Genomic DNA, 21,588 nt, shown 5'->3' on the forward strand with positions numbered 1-21,588 from the left:
GTGCTGGACCCTGATGGAAATGGAGTTATTTTTCAAAAGGGCGATGGAAATGGAGTTGATTTCCAAACTAAAAGGGGAATGGATTCCAAACTGCAACACCTTGGCCAGGAATTCCGCCGTGCTCCCCTTCCCCAGCCAGAATTCCCTGCAGGCAAACAGGGCCTGGCTGTTCCTGCCCTGAGCTGAGGCAATCTCCACTCCTGAGCCACAAATCCCAATTTGTGCCTTCCCCTGCCCCGTTCCTGCAGGGTTTGTGTCCCACACAGCTCTGACACACCAGATTCCCCCTGGCTTTGCCTCTTTCCTCTCCCCCTCTGCCCACTGGAAAGAAAACACCATCAATTGCCCAAATCCTGTGTCCTGGCTGGATCCAAGGGCAGAGCCCGGCAGAGCTGCTGTTCTTCATGGCCACAATTCCCAATCCAGGCGCTGCCTCTGCTTCCCAACCTCTCCCTGGCTGGATTTATCCAGAGCAGCCGTGGTGGCTCCACTCGGGCACAGCCGGGAGTTCCTGGCCTTGGACCCTTGAGGAGCGTCCCGATCAGGTGTGTGATAAAAATATAAAAATATTGAAGTGCAATTAGCTGGGGAAGGGGAAATGCTGCTGCTGCTGCTGCGGGCAAGAAACAGAATTTTGGATCACAGCCCCCCTGCAATATTGATAACAACAGCCCAGAACGGACGGGTGGGCTCGGGGGGTTTTCATCCTGATCCTGGGCACAGGGATGGGATTTGAGGGGTTTGGGTGCAAATGTGGGAGGTTAAAGGGTGGAGCAACCTGGAGAGGGGCAGGGAGGGCGCAGGGCCACGCTTGGTGGCACAGCCGGGTGGCACAGCCTGGCCTCGGGGCTGCAGGGGAACCTCGGGGCTGCTTCCAGCGGCTCTCCCGGGCTGGGGCTGGTGGGTCCCGCACCCCCGGGTGTAGGGACAGTGTGGGCGTGTCCGCATCCCGCACACCTGGGCGTGTCCCCATCCCGCACACCTGGGCGTGTCCCAGCTCACACCTGGGCGTGTCCCCATCCCGCACGTCTGGGCGTGTCCCCATCCCGCACACCTGGGCGTGTCCCCATCCCGCACGTCTGGGCGTGTCCCAGCTCACACCTGGGCGTGTCCGCATCCCGCACACCTGGGCGTGTCCCAGCTCACACCTGGGCGTGTCCCCATCCCGCACACCTGGGCGTGTCCCAGCTGTCCCGTGTGCCCCTCCCCCGCCGCACTTTGGGGGGGAAGGGCCGGGGGGGGTGTGTGATGTCGCGTGTCCCCATCCCCCCCATCCCCCCCCCGCACCTGCGCGCGCGCCGCCGTCAGGCCCCGCCCCGCGCGCCCCTAATTGGCTGCGGGGGGAGGGGCGGCTCATTAGTGATGCGGGCGCGCGCCGCGGCCCCGGAGTCGGCGGCGGCCGGAGCGGGGAGCGGAGCCCGCATCCCCGGGAGCCGAGCAGCGAGGGGAGAGGGGCGGGCAAAACCCCCCAACACCGCCCGAAAGCCCGGCTGATTCTCCGGCTGGAGCTCGGATCCGCATCCCGGGGCTCAGCATCCTGCAGCTCCAACCCCGGCTCCGGATCCCGGGGCTCCAGATCCCGGTGCTCTGCATCCCGGGGCTTCATATCCCGGTGCTCCGCATCCCGCAGCTCCATCTCTGGTTCCGCATCCCGGGGCTCCATCCCCGGCTCCGCATCCCGGGGCTCCAGATCCCGCAGCTCCATCCCCGACTCTGCATCCCGGGGCTTCATATCCCGGTGCTCCGCATCCCGCAGCTCTATCTCTGGTTCCGCATCCCGGGGATCCGTATCCCGGTTCTCCATCCTTGGCTCCGCATCCCGGTGCTCCGCATCCCCGGCTCCGTTCCCGGCTCCATCCCCGGCTCCGTCCCCGGCGCTGCGGGCTCAGCATGGGCGGAGGAGCCCCGCGCCTGCACCGGTGGCTGCTGCTGCTGCTGCTGGGGCTGTGCGGCTGCACGGCCGCGCTGCGAGGTAAGCGGGGCTCGTCCTGCCCTCCCCAGGGCGGCTCTGGGGTGCGGGGGTCCCACCGGTTGCTGCGGGGCGGGGGGAGCGCCCGAGGATGGCGGAGCGGGAGATGCGCGATGCAGGGGATAGTGGGGACCCGCCGGGAAAAACATCGGCTGTCCCAGCGCCGGGAAAAACATCCGCTATCCCAGCGCCGGGAGAAACACCCGCATCCTCCCTGTGCGAGGAGCATCCTCATCCCATCTCCCGGAGAAACACCCGCACTGCCCTGGGCTCCGCGGGCGACGGCGCCGGGGGTCCCGGCCGTGGTCCCGGCGTGACCCTGGCCGTGGTTCTGGGGTGGTCCCGGGATGATCCCGGTCGTGGTGGTCCCGGTCGTGGTCTCGGAGTGATCCCGGCCGTGATTCCGGGATGGTCCCGGGGTGGTCCCGGCCGTGGTCCCGGGGTGGTCTCGGGGCGATCCTGGCCGAGGTCTCGGGGTGGTCCCGGCCGTGGTCCCGGGGTGGTCTCGGGGCGATCCTGGCCGAGGTCTCGGGGTGATCGCGGCCGTTCCGCTCCCTGGGGCTCAGCGCATCCCCGCAGCTGCGGCTCCGCGCTCGGAGCGCTCCGCGCTGTGCGGGGCAGCAGCCGCGGGCATCCCGCGGGGCCGGGGCTGCCTCGGGGCCCGGACACCGCTCGGGTGTCCCGGGACGGGCTCAGGGACCCGCTCGGGCTGTCCCGGGACGGGCTCGGGGGGCTCGGTCTCTCCCGCGGGTGCCTCCGGCCGATGCGCACACGCGGGTGGATCCGTTTCCCGTGTACCAGGCAGGCACTGGAGATGCTCCGAGTCCTTTTTTTTTTTTTTGGTGATTATATTGAACTTTCCGCTGGTGAATCACCGGAGGGCAGTCAACTCTTCAGGGCACCCAGCAGACGATGCCAGCAGCCCGCACCGCACCCTCGGGGTCCCGCACCCTCGGCGGGGCTGCCGGGGCTTCTCCGGGCGCTGGAGGTGCGGGGATGTGCGGGCGGGGCTCTGTCCTGCCTTTGGAGGAAGGGACCTGCTGCGGTGAGCATCTCTGTGATGTTCAGCACCGGCGCTGCTGCCTGCACAGCGCAGCGATCCTCGCAGCTTTGCAGCTCCTGGCAGCCGAGCTCTCCCTTTGCGCCTCCGTGGTGTCCGCGCTTCCGTTTTCCTTTGGATTTCCTTTCATTTCCTTTGGAAATTTATGGGCTCTGCTCTCTGTAGGGGAGCCCATCCTCAGGTGGAGCCACGGGCTGGAGCCTCCCTGGAGCCTCCTTGGCCCCCTCACCTCTCCCTGCATTGGCTCCAGCAAAGGCAAAGCCAGGAGGATTTTGTGTAACAGCCAAAATGTGCCCTTTTTCGGGGGTGTTTTTGGTGAGGAAAAGAACCTCAACCAACCCCCAGAACCCCACCAGTTAGAGGGCGGTGAAATAAATGACGAGAGTAGAACGGAAAACAAGAATTCCTGGGTTTTGTTTTACTCCCTGGCCCCCTCACCTGCCCGGACCTCTCCCTGCATTGGCTCCAGCAGAGGCAAAGCCAGGAGGATTTTGTGTAACAACCAAAATGTGCATTTTTTGGGGGTGTTTTGGGTGAGGAAAAATACAGCCCCAGTAGGGGAGCCCATCCTCAGGTGGAGCCACGGGCTTGTGTCTCCCTGGAGCCTCCCTGGCCCCCTCACCTCTCCCTGAACTGGCTCCAGCAAAGGCGAAGCCAGGAGGATTTAACAGCCAAAATGTGCCCTTTTTCGGGGTGTTTTGGGTGAGGAAAAGAACCTCAACCAACCCACAACACCCCACCAGTTTAGAGGGCAGTGAAATAAATGATGAGAGTAGAACGGAAAACAAGAATTCCTGGGTTTTGTTTTACTCCCTGGCCCCCTCACCTCTCCCTGAATTGGCTCCAGCAGAGGCAAAGCCAGGAGGATTTTGTGTAACAGCCAAAATGTGCCCTTCTGGGGGAGGGAAAAAACCCCAAATCAACCCCCAGAACCCCACCAGTTAGAGGGCAGTGAAATAAATACCCAGAGCAGAATGGAAAATAAGAATTCCTGGGTTTTGTTATCCTCCCTGGCCACCTCACCTGCCCGGACCTCTCCTTGAACTGGCTCCAGCAAAGGCAAAGCCAGGAGGATTTAACAGCCAAAATGTGCTTTTTTGGGGGGTGTTTTGGGTGAGGAAAAGAACCTCAACCAACCCACAAAACCCCACCAGTTTAGAGGGCAGTGAAATAAATAACCAGAGTGGAATGGAAAACAAGAATTCCTGGTTTTTATTGTGCTTTGCTCGGTGCCCCCTGCGCCTCCCACCTGGGAACCTCGGGCAGCTCCAGCTCAGGAGCTGGAATTTCACACCACGGGGCTGGAGGATGCTCCTGGCGCTGCCAAGCAACAAATTCCAGCTCTTTAATTAAAGCTCAGGTTGGAGATTTGGAGTTCTGGGCTGCGGCAGGGCTTTGGGCATGGTTTTGAGGCAGAACAGTGATTTTTGGGCACTTTGGTGGCTGGAGCAGTTAAAGCTCAGCTCCAAGCCTGGAGCTGGGAGGTTTTGGTTTATGAAGTTGTCTCAAAGCTGCCTCAGAGACAGATTGTGCTCAGATCTCTGTTCTGAGCGGGGATTAAAGACAAATGGAGCGGTTGTAGAAACCCCTGGCACGGCGTTTGAAATCTGTTGGAATGAATATCCATGGATACCTCTGGGCTTGTGTTTTTACAGGAAAAAATTGCCCTGACAGGGCTGGTAACTGGAGGAGAGAGTCACTAATATTTATTACCTCACTGATGCCTCCAAACTCATTCTGAGCCGCACATTTCTGAATGGAGACGTCTGAGTTCTGTGAATTCCCTGCTGCATCTCCGAGCTGTGCCTCGCATCACAGGGATCCGGCTGGGTTTGGTGCTGAACGAGCATCGTTTGGGGATTTTCCTGCTCGGTTTGGTGCTAAACGAGCATCGTTTGGGGATCTTCGTGCTGATGAAACGAAGGCACCCAAGGATTGGGGCGGCTCTGTGGGCAGGGAGCTGCTGGAGCAGAGATCTCCGAGCGTTCCCGTGGATTTGGGGAGTTTTTAATTGTTTTTGGTTTTTTTTTGGCTGTGAGAAGCTCTGATCTCTGCGTGCTTACAGCAGAGCTGTCCAGCAGGACAAAGAAATAAAAAAATTCCCTAGAGAAACCAAGCTGGGTTTGGGTAAAACCAGCAACTTGTGCTGGTGCGGGGATGAGTCTGGCAGCGAGGGCAGGGCGGGGGTGCCCGGATTGGCCCTTTTGTCCTGCGTTTAACGATGGGAATTGGATGCACCCCCAATTGTTCGTCCTAAAGGGGCTGGGGTTTGGGGCAGTGCCACTCCAGGGGCGGCTGTTCCTTGGCTGTGCCCATTCCTGCTGGTTTGGGGCAGTTTTGGGCAATTTGGGGGACGTTCAGCAGCTCCTGCTGGGACATTTCTGCTGTGCCAGCCCCAGCTGAGGGCGCAGGTCCTGTATCAATAATAACACAGGCTGATATCAGTAATTATACAGGCTGATATCAATAATAACACAGGTTAATATCAGTAATAACATAGGTTAATATCAATAATAACACAGGTTAATATCAATAATAACACAGGTTAATATCAGTAATAACACAGGTTAATATCAATAATAACACAGGCTGATATCAGTAGTTATACAAGCTGATATCAGTAATAACACAGGTTAATATCAGTAATAACATAGGTTAATATCAATAATAACACAGGCTGATATCAGTAATAATACAGGCTAATATCAATAATAACACAGATTAATATCAATAATAAAACATGCTGATATCAATAATAACACAGGTTAATATCAATAATAACACAGGTTAATATCAGTAATAACATAGGTTAATATCAATAATAACACAGGCTAATATCAGTAATAATACAGGTTAATATCAATAATAGCAGAGGCTAATACCAATAATAACACAGATTAATATCAATAATAAAACAGGCTGATATCAATAATAACACAGGCCAATATCAGTAATAGCACAGGTTAATATCAATAATAACACAGGCTAATATCAATAATAACACAGATTAATATCAATAATAAAACAGGCTGATATCAATAATAAAACATGCTAATATCAACAATAACACAGGTTAATATCAGTAATAACACAGCTAATATCAATAATAACACAGGCTAATATCAGTAATAGCACAGGCTGATATCAATAACAAAACATGCTGGTATCAATAACACCACAGGCTGGTATCAATACTACCACAGGCTAATCAATACCGCCCCTGGGGTCATTGATCTGCTCTCCAGGTGTTACCAATAGCCCAGCTGGGTATTGATCACCCAGCCCTGGGCTTGGCACGGGATGAACACAAACCCAGGCAGGACCTGGAGCTGTTGGAGCCTCTCCTGGCTCTGCTCCATGCAGGAATTTCTGTATTTTCTGTATTTTCTGTATTTTGGTCTCGTTAGGATGAAATGTTCATTAAAATAACAACCACAAGCTCTGCTCCCAGCTGTCCTCCCACTCCCCTGCAGTGCCTCGTGTGGGCTTTCCCCATCAATATTTATATTATTGAATTTCATTTTCTTTTAAAAATTTTATTTCAACCTCCCAGGGAACAAACTCCCTCCCCATTCCCCATCTCCCAGGGTGTGCTGCAGGTCTGGAGCTCTTTTGGGACACTCAGGTTTTGGAACAAGGATTATTTCCTCCAAACCACATGAATTTGGGGGCTCTGTATTTATATTATTGAATTTTATTTTTATAATTTTATTTTAACCTCTCAGGGAATGAGCTCCCTCCCCATTCCCCATCTCCCAGGGTGTGCTGCAGGTCTGGAGCTTTTTTGGGGCACTCAGGTTTTGGAACAAGGATTATTTCCTCCAAACCACATGAATTTGGGGGCTCTGTATTTATATTATTGAATTTTATTTTTATAATTTTATTTCAACCTCTCAGGGAATGAGCTCCCTCCCCATTCCCCATCTCCCAGGGTGTGCTGCAGGTCTGGAGCTTTTTTGGGACACTCAGGTTTTGGAACAAAGATTATTTCCTCCAGATTTGGAGGAATTTGGGGTGTGGAGAGCAAAGCTGGGTGTCAGGAGTGGAATCATTGTGTCAGGGGTTCTGCTCAATCCTGGATTTTCTCCGTGTTTGTGCTGTGACAGAATTTGGGAGAGAATTCAGAGAGAAAAAGTGGCAAGGCCTGGCTTTGGGCAGGAATATCTGCTCTGGCTTAGGGCGCTGACCCTTTGTCAGGGCGCGTTTTCCACTCACAAATAATGTGATTTATGCCAAGATGGAAAATCACAGAGCCAAAGAGCCCCGGGGGCCCCTGGCCGTGCATTTTCTGTATTTTTAGCCCTGCTTCTGGTGGAAGGTGGGGAGGAGGGAAGGAGCAGGATGTTGACACCAGAGGCTGCTGTTTCGGAGGCTCTGGGATGCTGCTGGAGCAGATGGTCCCATTCCTGTGCCTCGAACCAGAAATGCTTCATTTGCTATTTATTTATAATTTTAATGCTCTGCTTGTGCCACGTGGGGCTCAGGGCAGGGGGTGGGGAGGCTTTGGGTCCCCTCAGTTTCCACCAAAAAATCACATTTTGTGTCCCCTCACCAAAAATCCATTTTGTGTCCCCTCAGTTCCCCCCAATAAATCCCTTTTTGTGTCCCCTCAGCTCCCCCCAAGAAATGACATTTTTATCCCCTCAACTCCCCCCAAAAATCCCTTTTTGTGTCCCTCAGTTTCCATGAAAAAATCACTTTTTGTGTCCCATCAGTTTCCCAAAAAAGGTCACTTTTTGTGTCCCTTCAGTTTCCACCAAAAAATCCCTTTTTGTGTCCCCTCAACTCCCCCCAAAAAATCCCTTTTTGTGTCCCATGAGTTTCCACCAAAAAATCCCTTTTTGTGTCCTCTCAACTCCCCCCAAAAATCCCTTTTTGTGTCCCCTCAGTTTCCACCAAAAAATCCCTTTTTGTGTCCCCTCTGTTTCCACCAAAAAATCCCTTTTTTTGCCCCCTCAGTTCCCCCCAGTAAATCCCTTTTTGGAGCAGACAGAGGTGCCTGAACACCTGGAATTTACCTGCACAAAGGTGATGAAGGTTTCCTTTCCTGGCCTTTTGAACCACTCAAAAATGTTCTTAATTAAGAGATTTTAATTATTAAGTCCAGCGACTTGCCCAGTATTGTTCAGTGCTTTTTGTGTCCCATCACCCCCCTAATAAATCCCTTTTTTTGCCCCCTCAGGTCCCCCCAGTAAATCCCTTTTTGGAGCAGGCAGAGGAGCCTGAGCACCTGGAATTTACCTGCACAAAGCTGATGAAGGCTTCCTTCAGCTTCCCCTGCCCACCCACCCTTTCCTGGCCTTTTAAACCACTCAAAAATGTTCTTAATTTAGAGATTTTTATTAAGTCCAGCGACTTGCCCAACATTGTTCAGTGCCAAATACTTCTAGGAATTTCCATGCAGGGAATTACCCTTAATTACACTTTGACATCATCTCCCCTGATTAATTAATTAATTTTTTTTTTTTTTTTTTTTTTTGCTGTGGGTAATTTTGCACAACTGGTCACAGAGTCCGTCACTTTTATAAGTTCTGCTCCATTTGCATATTGGAGTTAATTATCTAATTATAGCTTTAGGTTATCAAGTCCCATCCTTCTTGTTTTTTTTTCTCTTCAATTCAGTAATTTACACTTTTTTTGGGCCTGGAGTTGGTCCCAAGCTGGAAAAGGAATTATTTTCTCCCCACCCTTGGAAGAGAACTTGCAAACACAAAGCTCAGAGTTACTAAAGCATCAAAGAATATAAAAAAATAGAAAAGCTGGAATTTAAGGCATCACTTCTGCAGGGAAATGTTCTCTGAGCTGGGGAAACCTTGAAAATGAAAAAACTAAAACTAAAGAATAGAAGAAAGGATTTCATCAAAAAGGGAAGGGAAGGGAAGGGAAGGGAAGGGAAGGGAAGGGAAGGGAAGGGAAGGGAAGGGAAGGAAGGAAGGAAGGAAGGAAGGAAGGAAGGAAGGAAGGAAGGAAGGAAGGAAGGAAGGAAGGAAGGAAGGAAGGAAGGAAGGAAGGAAGGAAGGAAGGAAGGAAGGAAGGAAGGAAGGAAGGAAGGAAGGAAGGAAGGAAGGAAGGAAGGAAGGGAAAGAGGAAAATAAAGGAAAATAAAAACCCCAGTGATTCCAAGCAGTTACCGTGTAACTTAACAGAGGAGAAAAAGCCTTTGCAGAATAATCGCGTCTTAAGGAAATCTCCCAGCAATAATCCTCCCAAATCCTGCTCCCCAGACGTCTGCAGCACTCAGGGAACCCCACAGGAGCACGAGGTCCCCAGCAAGCCTTTCCTTTCCTTTCCTTTCCTTTCCTTTCCTTTCCTTTCCTTTCCTTTCCTTTCCTTTCCTTTCCTTTCCTTTCCTTTCCTTTCCTTTCCTTTCCTTTCCTTTCCTTTCCTTTCCTTTCCTTTCCTTTCCTTTCCTTTCCTTTCCTTTCCTTTCCTTTCCTTTCCTTTCCTTTCCTTTCCTTTCCTTTCCTTTCCTTTCCTTTCCTTTCCTTTCCTTTCCTTTCCTTTCCTTTCCTTTCCTTTCCTTTCCTTTCCTTTCCTTTCCTTTCCTTTCCTTTCCTTTCCTTTCCTTTCCTTTCCTTTCCTTTCCTTTCCTTTCCTTTCCTTTCCTTTCCTTTCCTTTCCTTTCCTTTCCTTTCCTTTCCTTTCCTTTCCTTTCCTTTCCTTTCCTTTCCTTTCCTTTCCTTTCCTTTCCTTTCCTTCCCTTCCCTTCCCTTCCCTTCCCTTCCCTTCCCTTCCCTTCCCTTCCCTTCCCTTCCCTTCCCTTCCCTTCCCTTCCCTTCCCTTCCCTTCCCTTCCCTTCCCTTCCTTTTCCCTTCCTTTTCCCTTTCCCATTCCCATTCCCTTCCCATTCCCTTCCCATTCCCTTCCCATTCCCATTCCTCCTTTTTTAATTCCTTTTCCCCCCCATTCGTGGCTTTCCCCCTCCTCTTTTCAAGTGGCATTTTCAGATAATCCCTGAAAAAAATTAATCCCTTTAAAAAAAAAATTAAAATTAAAACTAAAATTAAAATTATTCAGTGCAAAAAAAAAACCAACCAAACCCCACTTGACAAGGTGGCTTTGGCTCAGGGATGCAGAAGGAACATTTGGGCTGAAACGCAGCAGGTTTGGGTCTGGTTTTAAAAACTTTTCTCAGGCAAGAGGCTCCCCTGGGTGAGTGCGAACCAGGTAAATCTGGAACGGAGCTGAATCTGCCGTTCCAGGGAGCTGGGAGTGCCAAAGGTTGTGATTAAATGAGTGCTCACTTAAAATGTTTTATGGGTGCTGGTGGCCACGCTGCGTTTCTGCAAGCTCTTGAGGTTTCTTTTGCTCTTTATTTAACCTGGAAGGTGTCCTGAGCAACCCAGGCAGCTCCTGGGGAATCTCTGGCTGTAAAACCTGCAGGAAATGGCAATTTTGGTGATTTAGGGTGATATTTTCATGGGGTGTTTGGAGTCACCACCAGGAACTGTGCCAGGGCTGGGTTTGGTGTCAATAAAAGGCACAGAAATTTGGTTTCGGGGTCAATAAAAGGCACAGAAATCTGGGTTTTGGGTCAATAAAAGGCACAGAAAGCTGGGGTTTGGGTCAATAAAAGGCACAGAAATTTGTTTTTTGGGTCAATAAAAGGCACAGAAAACTGATTTTTGTATGATTTAGGATGGTGATTTATGGTGATACTTTCATAGGGTGTTTGGAGTTACCACTAGGAACTGTGCCAAGGCTGGGTTTGGTGTCAATAAAAGGCACAAAAATCTGGTTTTGTGTCAATAAAAGGCACAGAAATCTGGTTTGGTGTCAATAAAGGGCACAGAAAGCTGGGATTTGGGTCAATAAAAGGCACAGAAAGCTGATTTTTGTGTGATTTAGGATGGTGATTTATGGTGATATTTTCATAGGGTGTTTGGAGTCACCACCAGGAACTGTGCCCCAAGGCTGGGTTTGGTGTCAATAAAAGGCACAGAAATCTGGTATTTGTGTCAATAAAAGGCACAGAAATCTGGGGTTTGGGTCAATAAATGGCACAGAAATTTGGGTTTTGGGTCAATAAAAGGCACAGAAAGCTGGGGTTTGGGTCAATAAAAGGCACAGAAATTTGGTTTTTGGGTCAATAAAAGACACAGAAATCTGGTTTTTGTGTCAATAAAAGGCACAGAAATTTGGTTTTTGGGTCAATAAAAGGCACAGAAAGCTGATTTTTGTGTGATTTAGGATGGTGATTTAGGGTGATACTTTCATAGGGTGTTTGGAGTTACCACCAGGAACTGTGCCAAGGCTGGGTTTGGTGTCAATAAAAGGCACAGAAATCTGGTTTTTGGGTCAATAAAAGGCACAGAAATTTGGTTTTTAGGTCAATAAAAGGCACAGAAATCCGGTTTTCTGTCAATAAAAGGCACAAAAATCTGGGGTTTGAGTCAATAAAAGGCACAGAAATTTGGTTTTTGTGTCAATAAAAGGCACAGAAAGCCTCTGAACACACCAGACCCCAGCCCTGGGCCAGCTGATTTTCAGGTTAAAGCTGCTGGGCCAGAGCAGAGCAATTATTGATGGCCAGAGGGAGCGAAACCTTTCCGAGCTCAGCCCTGGAAAAGCCAATTCCTGCAGCTGCTCTGGCCCTGAACTCTTGGTTTTGTTGTTGTTTTATTTTGGTTTTTTGGTAATTTTTTGGCCCTGAACTCTTGGTTTTGTTGTTATATTTTTTGGGGTTTTTTTTGGTTATTTTTTGGCCCTGAACTCTTGGTTTTGTTGTTATTTTTTCGAGGGTTTTTTGGGGGGTTCTTTTTGGGTTTTTTTTGTTATTTTTTGGCCCTGAACTCTTGGTTTTGTTGGGTTTTTTTGGGTTTTTTTTTGGTTTTTTTTTTTGGGTTTTTTTTTTTTGTTTGTTTGTTTGTTTATTTTTTGGCCCTGAACTCTTGGTTTTGTTGTTATTTTTTGGGGGTTTTTTTTTGGTTATTTTTTGGCCCTGAACTCTTGGTTTTGTTGGGCTTTTTTGGGGTTTTTTTTTTTGTTTTTTTTTTGTTTGTTTATTTTTGGGCCCTGAACTCTTGGTTTTGTTGGGTTTTTTTTTTTTTTTTTTTTGTTTGTTTGTTTTTTTGTTTGTTTATTTTTTGGCCCTGAACTCTTGGTTTTGTTGGGTTTTTTGGGGTTTTTTTTTTTGGTTTTTTTTTGTTTCTTTGTTTTTTTTGTTTGTTTCTTTTTTGGCCCTGAACTCTTGGTTTTGTTGTTATTTTTTCTCTCTCCATCTCCAAAGCAGTGATGCTGTGGGAGGATGACCACAGCTCTGAATGCAGAACAAACGATTGTCCTTAAAAAAAGATAAAAGGGAAAATCGAGTGCTTGTCCGGGCCCCTTTTATCTGTACCAGGAGCCAATTACTTAATTCAAGATGAGGTTGGGTCTGGGCAGTGTCAGAGCAGTGAAAAGCTGAAAATTCACCTCTGGATCCATTTTCTTCTCATTACTCTGAGAGGACGTTTGGCACCTCCAAATTAAAACCAATTAAAACACTCGTTGACCTCCTGAATTGTTATTTATCCATAACAATTCAAATCGCCGCCGCTTGTAATTTAACTAATAATTCCATTTTAAATAATTGAAATAATCCTTGGGCTTAATTTAAAGCTGAGCGATGTCTGTGGGAACAAATGGCATTAAAAAAAAGTGGTTTTATCAATAACATGTCAAAAGGCAATCAATATTTAGCTCTGTTAATGGATGGGGATATTAAAAAAAAATAGCAACCTGCTTGAAGCGCTGAAATTTCCTCCTGGATCTGAGTTCTGGCAGGGAGGCTCTGCCTGGAAACAAAGTCCTTGATTTTACACCTTCAAAGCACAAAAGCATCTTTAATATTAGAGGATCGAATGAGAGAGAAATCCCAGTCAGTGGGGAAGGATTTGCTGATGAAAACCTCCCTTGAGGGGGGTTTGTGTCTGACCCGGCGTGGGATTCACCGGAGCTTCCCCGGGGCATCCTGAGGAGCAGCGGGGCTGGGAGGGCCAGGGGGGCCCCAAACCCCAGAGTTCCTGGACCCCAAAACTGCATCTCCCTGTTCCCAAACCCCAATGATCCCAAACCCCAATGATCCCAAACCCCAATGATCCCAAACCCCAAACTGCATCTCCCTGTTCCCAAACCCCAATGATCCCAAACCCCAATGATCCCAAACCCCAAAACTGCATCTCCCTGTTCCCAAACCCCAATGATCCCAAACCCCAATGATCCCAAACCCCAAAACTGCATCTCCCTGTTCCCAAACCCCAATGATCCCAAACCCCAATGATCCCAAACCCCAAAACTGCATCTCCCTGATCCCAAACCCCAATGATCCCAAATCCCAATGATCCCAAACCCCAAACTGCATCTCCCTGATCCCAAACCCCAATGATCCCAAACCCCAATGATCCCAAACCCCAAACTGCATCTCCCTGTTCCCAAACCCCAATGATCCCAAACCCCAATGATCCCAAACCCCAAACTGCATCTCCCTGATCCCAAACCCCAATGATCCCAAACCCCAATGATCCCAAACCCCAAACTGCATCTCCCTGTTCCCAAACCCCAATGATCCCAAACCCCAAAGTTCCCAAACCCCAATGATCCCAAACCCCAAACTGCATCTCCCTGTTCCCAAACCCCAATGATCCCAAACCCCAATGATCCCAAACCCCAAAGTTCCCAAACCCCAAAACTGCATCTTCCTGTTCCCAAACTGCATCTCCCTGTTCCCAAACCCCAAAGTTCCCAACCCCCAAAACTGCATTTTCCCTGTTCCCAAACCCCAGAATTGCATTCGCCTGTTCCTAAACCCCAAAGTTCCCAAACCCCAAAACTGCATTTCCCTGTCCCCCAAACCCAAATGTTCCCAAACCGTAGACTGCATTTTCCCTGTTCCCAAACCTTTGACTGCATTTTCCCTGTTCCCAAACTCCATTTCCCTGTTCCCAAACCCCAAAACTTCATTTCTCTGTTCCCAAATCCCAAAACTGCGTGTGAAAAACACCAATCACTTGTTTTGAAAATTTTAAAAGTTTAATAGTAATAAAATGGTTATAAAATAGTAATGTAACCAGAGTAATAATAATTTGGACAATTTGAATTAGGACAATATGAGAGAATAAAAACAAAGAGTTATGGACAGTCCAGGTACCTCTTTCTGGGCAAAATAAGCCCAAAAAAGGGCCCACATTAACAGAGGATTAACCCTTAAAGCAGCAGCCTGTTGCACATTCATACACCTCATCCATGATGCATAAATTCCATTCAAACACAGGATTCTGGCTGGGCAGTGTCAGCTGCTTCCTCTGAATCCTGACAGCGCCTTCGAGGTGGGAAGAAGTTCATTTCTTCTGATAATGGAGCAATAAATTCTTTTTCTCTGAAAGATTCAGGTGTCCTGTGGCTGCTATCTCACTGCGAGTCCTTTCTTTAAAAAAGTTTCTTACATAGCATCGTTTCTATTTTAACATTATGTTATAACCTACAACTATATTTAACACACTACTTAAGAGAATTAATTCAGCATCACTTTCCAACACAACACATATAATATTCATTTGAATATTTGCGAAAAGCCAATCATAAAACAGGCATTTTTCACACTTCATCTCCCTGTTCCCAAACCCCAATGTCCCCAAACCCCAAGCTGCATCTCCCTGTTCCCAAACCACCTTTTCCCTGTTCCCAAACCACCTTTTCCCTGTTCCCAAGCTGCATTTCCCTGTTCCCAAACCCCAATGTTCCCAAACCCCAAGCTGCATCTCCCTGTTCCCAAACCCCTCTCTCTGCCTGCCCAGGTGTTTGCCCTCTCTCTCTGTGCTCTGCTGTGGCTGCAGAGCTTTTCCCTCCCCACTGGAAGGGAACTCTCAGGTCGGCAGCCAGGAGAAACAGCCTGGAAAGCAACGCAAAGAGCAGAGCAGGTCAGGTCAGCTGAGGTGGTTTGATTCATTTGGATTCCCCAATGGCTCCTGCAGGAATTGATCTCACCGGGGTCAGGAGTTTCCCAGCGAGCAGCAATTTCCAGCTGGTTGGAAGCCTTGGCTGTGTGTCCTGGCGTGGGCCCTTGGTGCTGCAGAGCAGAGCAGGGTCTGCCTGAGGCGCCTCCTCGCTCCTGAGTGCCCGCTCCTGCCTTGGTCCCTCTGCCAATCGCCCAGGCCAGGGCCACAGAGCAAATTGAGAGGGACAATTCCGTGTACACAGGGATTTGGGAAACCTGCTCCAGTGCCTGCAGAGCCTGGGAACCCAGTGCTCCAAATAACGCCTTTCCTTTCCTTTCCTTTCCTTTCCTTTCCTTTCCTTTCCTTTCCTTTCCTTTCCTTTCCTTTCCTTTCCTTTCCTTTCCTTTCCTTTCCTTTCCTTTCCTTTCCTTTCCCTTTCCCTTTCCCTTTCCCTTTCCCTTTCCCTTTCCCTTTCCCTTTCCCTTTCCCTTTCCCTTTCCCTTTCCCTTTCCCTTTTTCTTCTTCTCCTTTCTTTCCTTTCTCTCTTCTCTTCTCTTCTCTTCTCTTCTCTTCTCTTCTCTTCTCTTCTCTTCTCTTCTCTTCTCTTCTCTTCTCTTCTCTTCTCTTCTCTTCTCTTCTCTTCTCTTCTCTTCTCTTCTCTTCTCTTCTCTTCTCTTCTCTTCTCTTCTCTTCTCTTCTCTTCTCTTCTCTTCTCTTCTCTTCTCTTCTCTTCTCTTCTCTTCTCTTCTCTTCTCTTCTCTTCTCTTCTCTTCTCTTCTCTTCTCTCCTCTCCTCTCCTCTCCTCTCCTCTCCTCTCCTCTCCTCTCCTCTCCTCTCCTCTCCTCTCCTCTCCTCTCCTCTCCTCTCCTCTCCTCTCCTCTCCTCTCCTCTCCTCTCCTCTCCTCTCCTCTCCTCTCCTCTCCTCTCCTCTCCTCTCCTCTCCTCTCCTCTCCTCTCCTCTCCTCTCCTCTCCTCTCCTCTCCTCTCCTCTCCTCTCCTCTCCTCTCCTCTCCTCTCCTCTCCTCTCCTCTCCTCTCCTCTCCCCTTTTCCCATCCACAGAACTGAGCTCTCTCTGCCTCTCTCTCCCGTGTCACCTGCACAGGATTTTTCCTGCTGCAGCCCTGGAATATCAATGATTTTCACGAGGACTTGGGAGCTCTTCCCCCAACACCTCGGGGACAGCACCGGCTTCTTTGTAAACTCTTTAATGGCAACAATTTCCCAAATCAAAGCAATCTGTGCTTCCCCATTTCCAATTCCATTTCCAAGCACTAAAGCCTCATAAAAGGGTTTGCAGCACGGACTCTTGGCTGCTGTGAAGTTCCCCAGCAGTGGTGGCATTATCTTCAGTGGAATATTTTATCTTTAAAATTATAAGGATTTGTTCTGCTCTCTTTTATGCAGAAATAGAATGCTAACAGATGCAAAGTTTATTTTTAAACTTGGCTAGGGGCTGGAAAAGCACATTTAGTGGAGGTGTCATTTGGTGCTCTGAATATATTTCGGGCTTTAATAGTAAAAATGCTTCAAAAAATTACAGAGCTGATAATTTCTGTGCTGGAGGTGACACTGAGGGTGGACACCCAGAGCTCCCCCTCACGTTTCCTTCCATCCCTTCCTGCCTGGGTGTTGCTGGAAAAGCAGGTTATTTATTATTATTATTATTATTATTATTATTATTATTATTATTATTATTATTATTATTATTATTATTATTATTATTATTATTATTAATGAACAGGAGAGGTGGAGCAAGGGCTCTGCTCATCCCTGCCAGGCTCTGTGTGACCCAGGTGTCACATTGGTGCTGGGAGGGCACATTTGTGTCCCCCTCAGGAGGAGAGGGTTAATTTTAATTTAATTTAAATTTAATTTAAATTTAATTTTCATTTAATTTTTATTTAATTTTATTTAATTTTATTTAATTTTTATTTATTTTTTATTTAATTTAATTTTTATTTATTTTTTATTCAATTTTTTATTCGATGTTTATTTTATTTAATTTTCATTTAATTTTCATTTAATTTTCATTCAATCTTTTTTTAAAATTTTTATTTAATTTTTCTTTAATTTTTAATTATTTTAAAATTAATTTTTATTTTATTTTAATTTTAGTTTGGTTGTAAATTGTGTGTTTGGGCTCTAGGAAAGTTCTGACAATTGGGGTAAATCCTCATCCTGGGTTTTGGGGTAAATCCTCGCCCCAGGTTTTGGGATAAATCCTCATCCCAGGTTTTGTGTTTGAGGTTTTTGTTTGGTTTGCCGGGTTTTTTTTTGTGGTTTTTTTTGTTCCTCTGTTTGTTTTCCTTTTGTTTGGGTTTGAGGGTGGCTGCACACTGATTGACTTTTTTTCCTCCTGTAACGTTGTTGGCTCCTTAAGGCTGGGAAATGTCCCATTTTGAGGGTGAATAATGCCTGGAACCGGGACATTTTTGGTACCCATAAGGCTGGGAAATGTCACAATTTGAGGGCGAATAATGGCTGGAACCGGGACATTTTTGGTACCCGTAAGGCTGGGAAATGTCACAATTTGAGGGCGAATAGTGGCTGGAACTGGGACATTTTTGGTACTCATAAGGCTGGGAAATGTCCCAATTTGAGGGTGAATAGTGGCTGGAACCGGGACATTTTTGGTACTCATAAGGCTGGGAAATGTCCCAATTTGAGGGTGAATAGTGGCTGGAACCGGGACATTTTTGGTACCCATAAGGCTGGGAAATGTCACAATTTGAGGGTGAATAGTGGCTGGAACCGGGACATTTTTGGTACCCATAAGGCTGGGAAATGTCACAATTTGAGGGCGAATAATGGCTGGAAGCAGGCCAGGGGTGGGGAGGGGACAGACAGGGACAATTTCCCAATTCCAGCCGATTTCAGCAGCCTCTGCTGGGCCTGGGATCACCCAGCCTGGCTGGGCTGTGAGGAGATAAGCCCTGGAGGGAGATTAAGGAGGGAGATGTGCTCTGCTGCCCTTTTCACCCGCTGGTTTCCAGCCTTCATCGCTCAGGATCGAAGCTCATCCTCCAGGGGGAAAATGGCGGGATCAGTTTGGCCTGAGCCCATCTTTGTGTCTCCTGAGTGGGATTTTAACCACGAAACGAGCAAAACGGCCAGATTGCCAAACCCCTGGGGTTTCTTTTGAAAGTTGTTTAGGTTTTAGTTCTTAAAGCCAGGCCTGGTGTGTGGTTCTGGGGGTCAGAGCTGAGGGCGATGCTGGAATTCCTTGGGAGCCTGGCTGTGCCCAAATCCTGCCTTTGTCTGCCTGGGTGCAGGGGCTGCTCAGCCCAGCCAGGGCTGGGGGAGATTCCCCATCTGTGCCTCTCCAGGGCGGTCAGGTGTGTGCTGTTCCCACCCATCCCACGGGAATCTTTATTTATTGCATCTCAGTTAATTGGGAAAACACCCCGTGGTCCTCATGAGCTGCTGGAGCTCCACAAATCACAGAGAATCCAGCACGGGTTCATTGGGGGACGTCATGGAAACTTCAGGGACTCCAAATGAGCTTTAATTGTTGTGGATTCATGAAATTATTTGTTATAAATAACAGTGAGCCAGCAAAACAAGGGGTTCGTCACCTATCCAACAGGAATTTTTATTTATTGCATCTCAGTTCCTTTAAAAACACTCCGTGGTCCTCATGAGCTGATGAAACTCCACAAATCCAGCACAGGTTCATTGTGGGATGTCACAGAAACTTCAGGTACTACAAATGAGCTTTAATTGTTGTGGATTTGTAAAATTAACTGTTATAAATAACAGTGAGCCAGCAAAACAAGGGGTTCCCAACCTATCCCATGGGAATTTTTATTTATTTCATCTCAGTTCCTTTAAAAACACTCCATGGTCCTCATGAGCTGTTGGAGCTCCATGAATCCAGCACAGGTTCATTGTGGGATGTCACAGAAACTTCAGGGACTCCAAATGACCTTGAATAGTTGTGGATTCATGGAAATGATTTGTTATAAATGACGGTGAGGCAGCAAAGCAAGGGGAGCTGCAGGAAGGGGTGCAGGAGAGGCAGATTTCCCTGATCACACCTTGGGATCGTCCCCAGGGCTCTGCCCCAGCCCTGCCAGGGAGTGCAGAGCGTGCGAGGCGCTGATTAAAGCTCGGTGTTAATTGTGGATCCCGAGCAGGAGACAGGAGCCCTCAGCTGTCAGCTCCCAGCCCCTGGCATATGGTTCCATTAAGATAAAGGAACAAAAGGTAATTTACAGGAACAGATGGGCTTGAACTCTTTCTGGAGCTGCTGAATACTTTTTTAATTTTTAATTTACGGCGACTCCTGCACACGGCACCGGAGCAGCTCCTCTGTCGTGTTCTTTTAGAATCCACCAGCAGGGAAAATCTCTGTGAGGGACTCCCTGGGAGCTCCGGGCCTGCTGGGGGACGCAGCAGGGAGGGCCTGGCCAAGGCTGGAATTCTGCAAACCCTGCAATTCTGCAAATCCTGCTGGAAAAGCCCCAACCCCGCCTCTGACAGCAGGGATGGGGCCGGAATCAGCTTGGGGTTGGGCACCAAATCCCAGAGCAGGTCTGGGCACCAAATCCCAGAGATTCTGCTCTGGCTGCTCCCTGTTGCAGAGCTGGAGATTCCAGCGTGGAATCCCCCAAATCTCCAGCAGCTGATGCCGTGTCCCAGAGCCAGGCCCTGGGTGTGGGAATCCATAAAATCAGATTTTATAAATCCATAAAATCAGAGGGTTTTGGGAAAGTTCTGCTCAGAGACTGCAGAACTGTGATTAGAGCTAAGCAGAAGCCATGAGATTGATCAGCAGAAAAATTATGTGAAAAGTAGAAAAGTAAGAACAAATAGAACAATGGTCTGTGTATTAACACTTGTCTAGAATAGAATATTACTCTATTTTTATATAGAATAACTCCCTAAGCTACAGAAAAGTTTATCTAGAGAGATATTAGGGAGTTCTAAGCTTAATAATGGAGCTCTGAGCATTGTGTTTGAAGGCTCACAAGCAGGTATTGTATTTGAAATAAGCAGGCATTGTTTAACCAAAGGTACCTGTGCTTACAGTGGTTGGATAGAACTACTGTCAATGTGCTTTTGCTTTGTGGGATTGGTCAAAACACTTACAAAGTGAGTTGTAACATTGAGTTCTGGGTCTGCTGCCTGGGATCTGAGCTGGTGGCATCTTCCCATTGCCATAACCATGGAATGAGGCTGATGCTGGAAAATCAAACAGCTCAAGGCACGTTCCTGGGGTGTCAGAACCCAGGACATTGCTCTGGCTGCCCTGGGGGGCTCCAGACCCTGGCAGGGGCTCAGAGCCCTTGGCACAGAGTCACAAACACCTGTGCCTTTGATTCTAGCCCATGGAAACAATTCCCAACTTTGTGTGAGGAGTTACAAGGCACAAGAGTCTGAGTAGAATAATAGTTAACTTGTCACAGGGTGAAAAAGTAGAATTTTGGGGATTTAGAATGGGGGTTCAAGAGGCAAGATGGAGGAATCTGGGTGTGTCCTGTCCTCCTCCTCCTCCTCCTCCTTCTCCTCCTTCTCCTTCTCCTTCTTCTTCTTCTTCTTCTTCTTCTTCTTCTTCTTCTTCTTCTTCTTCTTCTTCTTCTTCTTCTTCTTCTTCTTCTTCTTCTTCTTCTTCTTCTTCTTCTTCTTCTTCTTCTTCTTCTTCTTCTTCTCCTCCATCTTCTGCTGTGTTGGTGACACTTTTGGATTGGTTTAGAGCAGAGACAGACTGTCTAGCACAGGTGATGGGTATTGGGAAGTTATTGTAAATAAAGCACAGGCAGTTCTTAGATTAAAAAGCCAACACCACCCCAAGGGCAGGGACTGTGCCCCAGCCTGACCTGCTGGACAGATCTCAGCAGGTCAGAGAAAGACAATGATATCCTGTGGTGCAAATCTGATATTCTCTGGTGTAAATCTGATATTCTGTGGTGCAAATCTGATATTCTCTGGTGTAAATCTGATATTCTGTGGTGCAAATCTGATATTCTGTGGTGTAAATCTGATATTCTCTGGTGTAAATCCAGCTCTGCAGCTGGGCTGGGAGTGCTTTGGGGTGCAGTTCAGGCGCTCGGGCTGCTGTGCCAGTCTGAGGGGAAAAGGGACAGTTTCCAGTGGGACAGGTGTGATTTCCAAAAAATAAATAACAATAATTAAAAATCAATAACTCTGCCTGGAAGAGGAGAGGCTGGAGGTGCCGGCTGGCAGGGGAAGGCAGCACGGAGCCACCTCAGCAGAGCCACAGGAACAGCCCCCAGTTCCATGGGTAGCCAGGGAAAAATGAGGATTGTTCTGTTCTGTTCTGTCCTGTCCTGTTCTGCTCTGTCCTGTCCTGTTCTGTTTTGTTCTGTTCTGTTCTGTCCTGTCCTGTTCTGTTCTTTCCTGTCCTGTCCTGTCCTGTTCTGTCCTGTCCTGTTCTGTTCTGTCCTGTCCTGTCCTGTCCTGTCCTGTCCTGTCCTGTCCTGTCCTGTTCTGTTTTGTTCTGTTTTGTTCTGTTCTGTTTTGTTCTGTTCTGTTCTTTCCTGTCCTGTCCTGTTCTGTCCTGTCCTGTCCTGTTCTGTCCTGTCCTGTCCTGTCCTGTCCTGTCCTGTTCTGTTTTGTTCTGTTCTGTTCTCTTCTGTTTTGTCCTGTCCTGTTCTGTTCTTTCCTGTCCTGTCCTGTTCTG

General features: G+C 48.2%; 1 protein-coding gene across 3 annotated transcripts in view; it reads left to right on the top strand.

Annotated features, from left to right (window-relative positions):
* Nucleotides 1–1,406: 1,406 nt before the first annotated feature.
* Nucleotides 1,407–21,588, top strand: part of UNC5D (unc-5 netrin receptor D) — a 107,121-nt gene continuing 86,939 nt past the window's right edge. For all 3 annotated transcript variants that reach the window (XM_036396790.2, XM_036396791.2, XM_036396792.2), the window contains exon 1: nt 1,407–1,972. In XM_036396790.2, the coding sequence (XP_036252683.1) occupies nt 1,891–1,972 (82 nt within the window). In that variant the 5' untranslated portion in view covers nt 1,407–1,890. The remainder of the gene's footprint in view (nt 1,973–21,588) is intronic.

Source organism: Molothrus ater, chromosome 28 (assembly GCF_012460135.2).
Source record: "Molothrus ater isolate BHLD 08-10-18 breed brown headed cowbird chromosome 28, BPBGC_Mater_1.1, whole genome shotgun sequence".
NCBI lineage: Eukaryota > Metazoa > Chordata > Aves > Passeriformes > Icteridae > Molothrus > Molothrus ater.